Below are 13739 nucleotides of genomic sequence, written 5' to 3'. Positions count from 1 at the left end.
AAAAAAAATCTTAATAAATAAGTAAATGAATGAATGGGAGGGAAAGATTCTCAGGATTTCTGGCCAAAACAGAAATGACTATTATTTACATTCAATCTGAGTCAGTCAGGACCCAAACAATGACCAAGTGGGGCTTGGCCTAAGACCTATTGGGGGCCAATTAGAATTAGATTGGTTTTGGTTTAAGGCCTGATCTTTAAGAAAAAATCTAGCCAGTAAATCCCAAGACATCTTGGAAAGATTCAGAGGTATGTGAGGGATGTAGAAGACCCTTACCCAAAATGATTACTTAGAGATCACTCAGTAGAAGGCAGAAAAGTTGTTTATTGAAAACCTCCAGAGGATGAGCCATCCCATTGCGAGATAAGAAAGAGAAAGCTTGCGGTAGGAGGGCTAAAGAAGTAGTAAAGATACATAGCTTTTATACAAGAAATTATATCACAAGTAATAGCATTGAGAAGGGGTGGGGGAAGCATCTAATTGGTTGTTGCTATTTGGAGAGATTGGAATGGAAGGTTTCAGGGAAATCTCCTGGTTTCTAAGAAACGGAAAGTCAGGCCTTCAGACTTAATCAAGCAGATAGTGGTCCAGCTAATAGATTAAATATTGATAAATGTCAAATACCAATAAATGTCATCAGCTCAGGTTAAGTAAATACATTTCTAGCTGGCCAAGGCTCAAGTAGATATGAGCCTGCACATATTATACAGGTCATAGGGGAGACACAGAAATAATAAAATACAGAAAAAGAATTCATACATTCCTGTAAGTTCTTCACCTTATCTATTCCCCACAGGTACAAAAGAGAAAAAATGCTTTTAAGAGCATCTGTAGATAGAGAGAGGGAAGGTAGCCCACTCAGTCCCAACTTACCAAGATACCCAGAAACACTAAGGAATTAGTTACTTTTTTCATAGGCTTTTCAGAAAAGTAGAGCATGTGATAAAGTGGAATGAGGGGGTGGGGAAAACCCTGTTGGGGTTTCCCTTTGGGTTTGTCTCATTTCTTTCTTGGTTTGGATTTTCACTTTAGGGTCCAGAAGGAAAACCAGGCAAACAAGGCGAGAAGGGACGAACCGGACCTAAGGTAGTTGGTCACCTCTTTCTCCATCTCTTATTGGTCTTCCGCTCATTCTTAAAACATACAGGAATCACCTTTATCTCCCTTTTATTCTTATAGGGTGCCAAGGGCTACCAAGGGCATCTTGGTGAGATGGGTGTTCCAGGAGAATCCGGGCCAGCTGGCAACCAAGGCCCAAAAGGATCCCGAGGCACCCTGGGACCAACGGTGAGAATGGCCTAACTGCCCAGGGGAACTATTACTTCAGAGCATCCTGGGGCATGGGAGGCCTAGGAGGGCCAATGAATAAGTAAAGAGGGAAGAGATTCATCTGTAAGAACCATTTGTGCTCAAGTCATTTGGGGAATGATTTAGGGTATAAATGCAGCTGGTTCCTCTGGCACTAATATCAATATCTCATGCAGCTGTTAGCAGAACAGCTGAGAGTGTTTCATGGTGACATCTCTTTCAGAGCTCTCTAGTCGATCCCAAGCATTGGGATGCGTGCAGCCATCTGTAAGAAATTGATCTTTTAGCCTAGAGGATGCTGCCATGGTCTGGAGATTCCTCTGAGGGAGACCCAAGCTCACGAGTCTTTGTGAGCCCACATTACTTGAACCTTATTATCCTACCCAGAGATCTAAGAGCCAGATGAAGGATGGGTTAGGACTTCCTTCTTTTTCTTATTGAACAGAGCGGGGAAAATCCAGGACCCCACCAGTGTCTCTCCACAGAAGAGGGATAGAAACACTAGTGTCTGTGACAAGAATCAAGAGAAAAGTCAGTGAAAGAATAAATAAGGATTAGCTCTGTCTGTATTTCAATGAGGAGCAGGGATACCTGCTATATTGACTTTTACAGTTTCCTGTAACTTGGTAATTCTCTTCTTTTGTTGTTAATAGCTTAAACCCTATCTAGTCCCTTGCATTCAGTACCCATTAAAAAGACTTTAGGAGGAAAAAACCAAACAAATAAATTAGAAAAGAGGTTTTTTGTTTCTTTGAAAGTCTGCAGAGAGCTCAGCTGCAACTTGTTTCTTAGAGCCCTTGGGTGAGAAGAAACTGGGTACAAGTGTGGGGACTGGGGATGTCAGGAAACAGGATTATGGGTATAAAAATCCCCAAGAGAGAAGAATATGAGATTGTGGGGACTCAAAGGTATTTCTAAAGGTTCTTAATTGGCAGGAGATTTCACAGTTCATCACACTATCCAGAGGAAATCTGTAAGACTTAGCCTTCTCCATTACACAAAACAATCCAGATTTGTTAAATCTCGTTTTATGTTTTGTCTCCTGTCAGAAGTTCTTTTGGGAAATGGATTAAAAATAGTTCAGTTCTTGCCAATAGATTTGGAAATGGGTTCAAAGCATTTAGATCCTGTGTGGAAAATTTAGATCATGGGATCATGGAACTAAAAGTGGAAAGGAGCTCAGAGTCCATCTGGTCAAATCCCCTTATTTTACAGACAAGGAAACTGGGGCTCTTACCCAGGTTATCTACTTCCAGAGAGGCTGCTTCCATAGGGAAATTTTGCTGAGACTTAGGTCATCTGACTCTCCTCTGGGCTAGTACCATAATAGCAATAATGATAGTAATTGATGTTTTTGAAGTATTTTAAAGATTGCAGATTGCTTTATTTGCATCATCTATCCACATAAGAACTATAGGAGGAAAATGCTAGGGATTATCACCCCTGGTTTTACAGATGAGGGAATTGAGGCACAGAAAGGTTAACGGACTTTCCCGTGGTTACACAGCTAGCAAGCATCAGAGGTGGGAGTCAGATGTGGGTCTTCCTGATTTCAAGTCCAGGATTCCATCCACTGTACCATATTGGGTTGGAATCTCTCTGAGAGGTTTAGTAATATGGGAGAGCTCGCTCAGGGATCTAGGTCTGGGTTTCTTGACTTTCCCAGTGGAGCCCTAGTTTAAGAGGTTAATAAGAAGCAAACAGAGGCCAGCAGAGTTTGGTTGGCTTTGTGGCTAGCTCTTCATTCGATTCAACCACTATCTGACTGAAGCATTAGTTTTATGATCACCAAAAAGTCCAAGACAGCTCTGCCATTTGTCTGGCCTCTGGGAAAGCATAGCTCCCCAGGTAGGACCTTTCTTTGCAAGTACCACCCAGTAACAAGGGGTATCCTATTTTTTCTTTTCTCTGACTCCTTCCATAGGGTGCTCCAGGAAGAATGGGAGCTCAAGGAGAACCTGGATTGCCTGGTTATGATGTAAGATAACATTTAATTTTTTTTTAAAAGACCCTTGTTTTTCCTTTCCTTGAAAACTCTGCTTTGTTCCCTAGAAATGTATTGTATGTTATCTTGCACTTAACAGAAGGGGAGGAAGAGACAATAAAAGGGAAAAGGAAGGACCCTTTGTACAAACTGTTCAAACACTGGTTCCTAGCACAATTCATGGAACATGGAACAGTGACTGCTTGGCAAATCTAGCACCCACTTACTACATGGGGTCAAAGGTCCTGCATCCAGTGTTGGAGAAAAGAGAAAAATAGGAGGAGGGAAGGGAGGGAAAGGAATGATAGACAAAGTATCATCACATAGATACAGAAGAGGAAGAAAGGAAAACTGGACAGAGAAGGGAGAGGAAAGCTAAGTAGGGGAAGGAGAAAAAAGAAAAATCAGAGGAGAAGAGAGAAGTGAAATGGGCACAGAAGAAGGAAACGTAGAGATGGAAGGGGGAGGAACAGAGATGCTAGTGATGTCATCACAGTAGGGTTTTCAGAAGCATCATAGCCAAAGCTGCTTGATGCACAAGATGGGAGGTAGGTCCTTTGTCGCCTCTCCAGAGTGGGGGCATAGGTTTAGCACTAGATTAAATACTTGAAGACATTGCCTTGCCATCCAGCATGTATTCCACCAGTGTTCCACCTGAATTGTCAGCTGGGAAGCTCAGCTTCCCAGAGTGCTTATTACTTTGGCTTTAGAGTACATAGCAAAGACTAGTTCTAAGATGTCCCTTGTGGTGAATAATCTAGCACTGATGATGGAAGTCACTGAAAACTCAGTCACAGAGGCATGGAACTTTCCTGCTAATCACCTAGCATAATCCCCTCATTTTTACAGTTGGGGAAACTGAGACCTAGAGAATAGAAGTCTTGTCAAAAGCCAAACAAAGAAGGGATGGTAGAGCTAGGATCCATTCTGACTTCTCTCCTTAGCTTCCCTGGCTTCCTTAATTTTGGATGCCTTGGATACGGGCACTTAAACTGTATTCTGCTTCTTGCAGGGACATAAAGGACTACCGGGACCCATTGGACCTCCCGGGCCAAAAGGCGAGAAGGTAAGGGAGTCCTCAGAGTCTGGAGAGAGCTATGGGAAAGACAGACCAGATTACTGACGATGAAATCAGCATGGTGGGTGCAGTCCCCTCGGCTGCTAGGTAGAGGAAAGCAGCAAGCTTATCCTGATCATGTTCCTGGCAAAGATTGTGGCACAGGGGGCAGAATACCGTGAGGCCCCTTGGATGACTGGGTTCAGAGAAGCATGTGGGAAAGTGGAAAGAGGTTTAGATGCAGATTCGGAGGATCTGGATAGGAGTCCTCGCTAAACCTCAGGTGCCTCAGATGTAAAACAGGGATAACAGGACTTGAACTATCCAGGGTATTGCCCTTCCAGTGCACCCCAAGTACCTCAGAAAGCCCTGGGTGCAAATCTTATCTTAGATATTTACAAGCTGTGTGAACCTGGGCAAGTCACTTAATTGCTCTAAACCTCAGTTTCCTCTCCTGTGAAAATGAAGCTAGAGTCAGTGACCATTTCATTAATGACTCCCCCCACCCCCGAGCCTTGGGCCTTTCCCCCTGCCCTAAATATGTGCCCCTCCATTTGACTGACCTCCTCAAGAACTGGACTGTCGCAGCTTTCTGTTTGTATCCCCAGACTTATATTAGCACATATTCGTCATGTATTTTTCATTTATTCATCCAAATGCTATCTACATCACTTTGAATGCCTTAAAGCATCATAAATAAGTAGCCATTACAAGCACAGTGTGGATAAAGAGCTGACCTTAGTGTTAGAAAGACCCAACTTCGAATCATTCCTTTTCTACATATAAGCTGGGTCACCATGGGCAAATCACTTCCCTCCCTCCACCCTGGCTGTAGGTTGCAGATGTTACTGCTCTGCATCAGTGGAAGGAGATTTCCCCATTCAGAATTCCCTGTGAAAATGAAATCTTAGTTCTGTACTCTCCTCACCCCCCAAAAATAATTATCATTATTATCTTATAATGTGGACAAGATAGTCCATCAACAGATAGTGTCAGGCAGTGGGAAGAGTAGGAAAGAGGAAGAGTCATACAAGTAAGCCAGTGTGACTCGGAAAGGGGTCCTAAGACCCTCCCCCTGTGAGTCAGGCCTGGGAACTACAAGGCTCCCAGCAGCTCACTGCCCCTGGGCTCTGGGCTCATTAAGGCAAAGTAATAAGATTCTGGAATGAGCTAATGTTAGAGTTGGAAAGAGACCTTCCAATGGTCTGGTCTAACCCTTTATTTAACAAATGAGGAAATAAGACCCAGATGAGGAGAATGGGATGTCCCAAGTCACACTGTAACAGGGATAGAACCCAGCTGAGAACAGGAGTCTTTTAGTTTAGTGTTCTACCCTGCCTCTCATATTGAAGGAATTCTCCATAGTTTGCACTCCCTCTTCTTCCCCTCCCCCCTTTGGTCCTGAAGCCAGAATGATTCAGAGGAATCATCCGACCTCTGTATCCTTTTTTTTTTTTTTCCTTCTTTCCCTCATTCTGTCTTCTCTTCCTTGGAACTTGTTAAGAATTTTGCTGACTCAGCCTTTCTAACCAATTCAAGCTGGCCGGGTGAGTCACACAACCCCAGCTTCCTGTCAAGAACCAGCCCCTTCCCCAGCCCAGCTGGCTGGGACCATCCCCGAATTGTGCTCAGAACTGGGCCCTGAGCCCTGGCAAGCTCCGAACTGCAGAAACCAGTGAAAGTAGAATCGGTTACACTGAGTCTTTGTACCTATCATGCTCTTGGTTGTTCCTGACATGGCTGTGGGTAGTGATGTAGAGCCAGCGTGGAAGAGATTAACAACTCTCCTTTTAGTGATTCCCAACGATCTTGGCTTTATGAAAAATTTAAATCTGTGTTCTATATCTCAAGCCATCTGTGTCCCAGAAGAGTGTCATCTTTGGTCGGGAGTCAAGCGAGATCTAGATTTCTGGTCCAGCTCTGCTACTGAATCACTGAGTGTCCTAAAAAAAAGTCAATTTTTTCCTCGTAGCCTCAGTTTCTTCCCTTTAAAAAGAGGAATCCCCGAGTTGGGGAAAAAGCCTCCCTCAGCATTACTCATGCAGCATTCCCAGGCTTTGGACAAAGGCTCCAACTTTTGGCTTTGCCCATGGGAACTTTTGTGGTGAGGGAGTAGGCTGGAGGCTATGCTAAGATGTAGGAAGAATCAGCAGTTAAGACTATCCCCGGAGTTCTTATTGCTCAGAAGGTCGGCCCCTCTTAAAATCTTTTCTTGGGGAGCTTAAGAGCATGGCCGTTGAGAGCATCAAAAAGACTTGCCTTTCCTCCATCACATTACAGATAGGGGAAATGAGGATCAGAAGGAAGACACTGTTCCACAGGCTTCCCTCAACACCATGGCACTCCAATCTCAGGTCCTGGGGCTATAGATGAGTACCCAGAGGTAGTACAGGAAGGTCATCTGACTTGTTCAGGGTCACCTAACAAATCAGAGCTTCTCTAGACCATTGGACCTCTTGCATCATTTCTTGCTCTTAGCCATAAAGCCTCCCGCTCTGTGTCGAGCCACCAAGGGATGTTTAGAATAGGCAGCTGGTAATCTTAACACTGGCCAGAGCAGGCCCAGTCATGTCCTAGAAGCAGAAATCTGTGACCTTCTCCACAGTAGCCCCACTGGACCCCAGCAAAACTTAGCTTGTAGGCCCTGACCCTGAACCTCATCGATAAGAAAACATGAACTAGCTGTGGGGAAAGGCAGCTGGTCACAAGTGCCCGTGAGAGTCAGCCTTTTTCTCTACCACAGGCTTCAAACTCCTGTGAAAAGGAAGGCAGAAGTCGTCAGAGTGAGAGGGGCCTAGAACACGGAATGTCAGGGTGAGGGGGGCCTAGAACACAGAATGTCAGGGTGAGAGGGGCCTAGAACACAGAATGTCAGGGTGAGAGGGGCCTAGAACACAGCATGTCAGGGTGAGGGAGGCCTAGAACACAGAATGTCAGGGTGGGGGGGCCTAGAACATAGCATGTCAGGGTGAGGGGGGCCTAGAACACAGCATGTCAGGGTGAGGGAGGCCTAGAACACAGAATGTCAGGGTGAGAGGGGCCTAGAACACAGAATGCCAGGGTGAGAGGGGCCTAGAACACAGCATGTCAGGGTGAGGGGGGCCTAGAACATAGCATGTCAGGGTGAGGGGGGCCTAGAACATAGCATGTCAGGGTGAGAAGGGCCTTGAACACGGAATGTCAGGATGAGGGGGGCCTAGAACACGGAATGTCAGGGCTGAGAGGGGACCTAGAACACAGAATGTCAGGATGAGAGGGGCCTTAGAGCATGGAATATCAGGGCTAAAGGGAACCTTAAAACACAGACTATCAGGACTGAGAAGGATCTTGGAACACAGAATGTTAGGGGACTGGGAGAGGCCTTAGAACACAAAATGTCAGAGCTGAGAGGGAACTTAGAACACAGAATGTCAGGGATAAGAGGAACCTTAAAACCCAGAATTTCAGGACTAGGAAAGGTCTTAGAATGTGGAATGTCAGGGCTGAGAGGGGCCTTAGAACCCAAAAGCTAAAGGAACCCTAAAACACAGAATGTCAGGACTGGAAGGGGCCTTAATGCTCTAGGCAGCAGATGTTCAAACTTCTCTTCTTACACTCCTGTCCTTCCATCCTCCTCGATTGACAGCCCTTAGTTCTTCCTTAACACTAACTCTTCACAACTAGTCAGTCATGGAGTCTCATCACTCCCTCCTCTGCATCTCTTCCATGCATCTGTCCCTCTTCTCTCTTCACCTGACCACCAGGCATTGAATTCTTTTTTGACAACTTAGAATGTTTGTGATTTTGAGCAAGTCACAAGCATTTCTATAAACCTTACTTTCTTCCTTTGTAAAATGAGTAAGTTGAACCAGAATTTTAAGTCTATCAAGGTATCAATGCCATCTCTCAGCTGAACTTTTGAAATAGCTTCCTGATTCACTTCCCTGCTCCCAATCTTACCATTCTCCAGTTTGTTCTTCACACAACTACCAAAATCGTCACTTCTCTGCTCAAAAACCTTAAGTGGTCCCTCTTCTCTTCGAGATAAAATCCAGACTTTCCTGGATTTTAGGCCCATCTCAATCTGGCTCCAAGCCTGCCTTTGCACATTTATTTCATGTGACTCCCCTTCAGAAGCTGAATTCCAGCCAAGTTGGACTATGTGCGCTCCGTGAGCTCGGCATTCCACCTCCTGCCTGGATGCCTTTGCTTCCCTTGCCTGCTTTGAGGCTCAGATCTGACTCTACTTCCTTGAGGGAGCCTTTCCTCATCTCCCAGGTCAGAAGCGCTCTTTCCCTCGTCCTACAGCCTTGCATCCACTTGTCTGTGAGGAAGGCAGAAGCTGCTTGTATTTGTGCATCCTTGCCCTGGCATAGATCCTCAGCCCATTTTCTCTCACTGCTAGAAAGGATTCTCAGGGATGAAATATTCCCCCCTACCCCCACCAGTGAAGATGGGCAGCTGCTCTAAGATTGCTAGCTATAGAGAGACTCCCAGGGCCTTGAGAAATTAAATAACTTGCCCAACTGATACAGCCAGTAGACAAAAGGTCAGACTTGAAGCCATCTTCCTGACTTCAAGGCTTGCTTTTATCCACTAAAGATACTCTGCCTCTTTTGAACACAGTAGGTACATAATAATTTTTGGTTGAAATGTTGTTGAGTAGAATATTAGAGCTAGAGTGGATTTTAAATGTTTGAGCTAGCATGGACTTATTAGAAATCTCCTAAAGCAACCTCTTAATTTTATAAATGAGGAAATTAGGGTAGAAAAACAGTATTGCCTGGTAGTTAGAGTCAGGAAGACCTTGATTCAAATCTACTTCAGATACTACTAGTTGCATGACTCTGAATAAGTCATTTAACTGCTTTGTGTCTCAGTTTCCTCAAGTGTTTTTAAAAAAGGGGGGGGGAGTTGGATTAATGGCCTCTAAAGTCCCCTCCAACTCTAAAGCTGTCATCCTGTGACATGTCTTGCCCAGTGTCACAGTTTATCAATGTCTACTATTTTCTATCACCACTTTCCCCTCCAAAAGGTCTGTCTCTCACCTTTTTTTGTTCATTCCATCCCTAAGGCAATTTGCCTTCTATATGCATCCTGACCTTGATGAATTCTTACAGCTCAGACAACTGCTACTTTGCAGTAGTTATATTTAGGGGGGAAAGAACCATCCTCTCTTTATTCTTATCCCCTCTTCATCTCACTTCTCCCTCCCTCTACTCTTGGCTTTTCTCTGCCTGCCTGGGGACATAGGACAATGTTGCTAAGAACCCTGAGGAATTTTGGCCAGAACAGGCCTGAGGGAGTAAAATACAGTGACTGGGGTGAGAATGTCTGTCTATTCCAGAGTAGTGAATGCATTCCTCTTTCTTAACAGAGTGAGAAAGAAGAAAGGGGGATGGCTGACGGGGAAGATAAAGTTCAAAGTATTTAAGGGAAACCAGAGCATCTATGGATGAAGCTCCAGCCTTCTTCCTTACTATCCAGCACTGATTTGTCTATAGAATTCTTCTCTTCCTAGGCTTAATTTTTTTTCTCACTGGGGGCTTATTCTGGTCAGATAGGAATCTGAGACACTGATGATTTTCTCATTGGCAGGAGAAGGAGCAAGGGCTGGATGCAGGCTACTTCTATTATCCCATAGGGTGGGAATCCCCTGGAGAGGCTGAAGGGCTCAGACACCCGCACTTTGGCAACTGCCCTTACCAGCCAGATGGGAAAGTTTAAAATATATATAAACTGGTATATCTCACTATAGGCTACGGGCCAACAGCAACAAGTCAGCTTGATCCCTGTTACATTTTTTTCATTTCCATCTTAGTGTGTTTACTCCTCAGCCGTCTCTCCTTGGCTTAGTTGATTGTTAGAGAAGTGGGAGGGAGCTGGGTAGCCTACAATAATGTGGCAGCTTGGTGGAACTTGACCCCTCAAGAAAGAATGGAGATCTTTACTGATCAGCAGGGGACTCATCTCCAGTACCACCACTAAGATGAGCCCTTAGTGCCAAAATGGTGCCCTAGTCTCATAGGAAGTACTGCTTTCTTTGAGTACCCTGGTATCCCAGTCAACCACAAAGCACATTCCAAATCAGGACTGGCCTTGGGGAGCTAGAAATGTTGGATCTAAAATCTCTTGGCCCAAAACTAACAAGGAGTCAAGGTCAAAAGCAAAATAGTTCAATGTACTTGAGCAGGAGGGAAAGCTGACTCAAGGATCCCAGAGGCATGAGACTTCTGGAAATTAAACAGACATTCTACACAACAACCATTTCCTAAGCACTTACTATGTGCAAGGTATTGCGAGTACAATATAAAAATAAAATTGGCTCTCCCCTCAAGGAACTTATAATCTATTACAGGGTTTATTAACCACTTTGACTCCTTTGGTAAAGCCTCAGGGCTCCTCAGAATGATGGCTTAAAATGCATAAAATAATTTTTAAAAACCCCACAGCATTACAAAAGAAACTAATTATGTTAAATATATTTATCAAAATAGTTTTTAAAAAATAAGTTCATGCTCAGAAAGTTATCAAACTGTGCATACCCTTTGATCCAGCAGTGTTACTACTGGGCTTATATCCCAAAGAAATTTTAAAGAAGGGAAAGGGACCTGTATGTGCCAAAATGTTTGTGGCAGCTCTCTTTGTGGTGGCCAGAAACTGGAAACTGAGTGGATGCCCATCAACTGGAGAATGGCTGAATAAATTGTGGTATATGATTATTATGGAATAATATTGTTCTGTAAGAAATGACCGGCAGGATGATTTCAGAGAGGCCTGGAGAGACTTATACGAATGGATGCTGAGTGAAATGAGCAGGACCCGAAGATCATTATGTACTTCAACAACAATACTATATGATGATCAATTCTGATCAGCTCCAGCAATGAGAATGAACCAAATCATTTCCAATAGAGCAGTAATGATTGAACCAGCTACACCCAGCAAAAGAACTCTGGGAGATGAGTGTGAACCACTACATAGAATTCCCAATCCCTCTATTTTTGGCCACCTACATTTTGGATTTCCTTCACAGGCTAATAGTACACTATTTCAAAATCTGATTCTTTTTGTACAGCAAAATAACTGTTAGGACATGTATACTTATTTTGTATTTAATTTATACTTTAACATATTTAATATGTATTGATCAACCTGCCATCCGGGGGAAGGGATGGGGGGAAGGAGGGGAAAAATTGGAACAAAAGGTTTGGCAGTTGTCAATGCTGTAAAATTACCCATACATATAACTTGTAAATAAAAAGCTATAAAAAATTAGTTCATGGACCCCAAATTAAGAATTTCCATTCTAATGCAGAGATACCCTTCCCCAAAAAAAGACTTTCAGCCTTAGAAAAGAACAGAAGGCAAAAGTTCTCATAACTTGCAAGGACAGATTTAGAACTGAAAAAGAACCTTAAAGGTAAAGTCCAAATGCTTCATTTTACAGATATGGAAACTGAGGCATGGGGAAACTGTAGTTAGACATAGTAGACATATAGATATAGTAAAAAGCTGCGCTAGAGTCAATGTAAATACTTAACTGATGGTTCAGCTCTTTATATACAGAAAGAGCATTAAACTAAAAGTCAGTAATCTAGCTCAGAACTTGTGTTCCTAATAGATAGATACATAATGATCATTTATTTATTTTAATTAAATTAGGAGAGGTGGGTTTGAATCTTAGCTTTGCCACTAAGTAATGTTTTACTCCAGAAAAGCTATTCCTCTTTCACCTTCTTTTTCTGTAAAATGAAAGGGTTAGACTTGTTTTCAAAATGTGGTCTTGGGACCCTCTAGAGGTTCCTAAAACCTTTTCAGAGGGTCTTCCAGGTCAAAGCTATTTTTAATAATACTAAGAGATTATAATTTCTAATATAAGAAGTTTTAATAGAAATAACCCATATGACAAAAGCTCTTTGGGGAGTTTCCAATAACTTTTAAGGGGTCTTGAGACCAAAATGTTTAAGAACCATTGAACTAAATAATTTCAAAGGACCCTAGCAGCCCTGACATTGTGTGACCCTGCGCCAGAAGACCCTTGATTCAGGCCCAGGTTTTTAGAAGACTGAAGCCAATAGTTGTCCATAATGGCCATGATTCTCTGCCATTTAACAGACCTAGAATTCTGAGAGAGGTTGAGGATCAAGGGACCTGAGGCACAGAAACGTAATACATAAATCCAGACCAACAGAATCTCAAGCAGTTAGTTTAATTTGATAAATATTGATCAGCAATCACTAGAAGGATCACATTTATCAACAGGGTAAATTGATGCAAAATTTAAAAAAAAAATTTTGTAATTTTACTATAATTTACTGTCATCTAGCTGTGAAAATGTATATTAAACACAAACATTTCAAGCAGATTCTATAATTTTATTTTGAAATACAAATTTTCATCCTCCTATCTCTAATATATGCAAATGTGGGTCAGTTGACAGCTTGATCTTCTGAGTTGTTCTTAAATTCTCGCCTTTCTAGTTTAAGCATCTGCTCTTTCAGAGTATCTGTCAAGCCTTCTAGACTCATTTACCTTCCCTTTCCTCATCATCCTTGGTCTCCCTGCATCTCCTCAGAGCACCAGGAGAGAACGATTCCCATATCACAGGCATGGTTCCTTCCCCACCGAGTTGTTTCCATCTTGGAGCCCCAGGTGGCCTCCTTAAAGTCAGTTTTCAGATGGCATGACCCGTAGGCTTCCTGATGAGCTCTGTGGGAAATGCTTCCTAATGCCCAGCTCTTTGTTCACAGGGAGAACAAGGCGATGATGGGAAGACTGAGGGCCCTCCAGGGCCTCCTGGCGATCGGGTAAGTCCCTCCCTTCCCTTTCCCCATCTGCCAATCTCGTGGCATTAATTCCTCTAAGGCAGATGAAGTTATGGAGGAATAGTTGTCTGACTTAGGTTGAAAAAGATCTTGTATTTCCTGTCCCCCTGGCCAGATTTTTGCTCCTTTTTCCATGGAAGGTACTGCATATGTGACTCAGGCTGTGGTGAGACAAGGAGAGTTGTTATGGTTAGGGTTTGGAGATAGCCATGGATCCAAACCTACCTGCCTATCCTGTGCTAAATCCAGTAATTCTCCCAATTAGTTAATGGTGGCCACTCAGTTTCTGTTGCTTGTGACATTCAGGGTCCAGTGGGTGATTGTGGAGACCGAGGGGAGCCTGGAGATCCTGGATACCCTGTGAGTATCAATGGTTCTAATCTTGTGCAAAAGCCATGATTTGAGGGGAGGGAAAGGCACCTCCTTTTGGGCCAAAGACTGTCTCCCCTACCATTTTTCAGAAGCAAAATGAGGTGAGGCAGTACATCAGGGGGGAAAACAGCTCAATAGCGTTGGCCAAGAAGCCAAGCTGAACTAGTCAAGACAAAAGGGAATCCAGCATGCCCATTCTTCTCTGCACATC

General features: G+C 43.5%; 1 protein-coding gene across 1 annotated transcript in view; it reads left to right on the top strand.

Moving 5' to 3' along the window:
- The window catches only part of COL27A1 (collagen type XXVII alpha 1 chain), a 243335-nt gene that overhangs the window by 199577 nt on the left and 30019 nt on the right, over positions 1–13739 (top strand). The window contains exons 38-43 of the mRNA XM_051979980.1: positions 1033–1086; positions 1180–1287; positions 3233–3286; positions 4305–4358; positions 13082–13138; positions 13463–13516. Of these exons, the coding sequence (XP_051835940.1) occupies positions 1033–1086; positions 1180–1287; positions 3233–3286; positions 4305–4358; positions 13082–13138; positions 13463–13516 (381 nt within the window). The remainder of the gene's footprint in view (positions 1–1032; positions 1087–1179; positions 1288–3232; positions 3287–4304; positions 4359–13081; positions 13139–13462; positions 13517–13739) is intronic.

This window comes from Antechinus flavipes, chromosome 2 (genome assembly GCF_016432865.1).
Source record: "Antechinus flavipes isolate AdamAnt ecotype Samford, QLD, Australia chromosome 2, AdamAnt_v2, whole genome shotgun sequence".
Lineage (NCBI taxonomy): Eukaryota > Metazoa > Chordata > Mammalia > Dasyuromorphia > Dasyuridae > Antechinus > Antechinus flavipes.
This window is presented reverse-complemented; position numbering and strand designations above follow the sequence as displayed.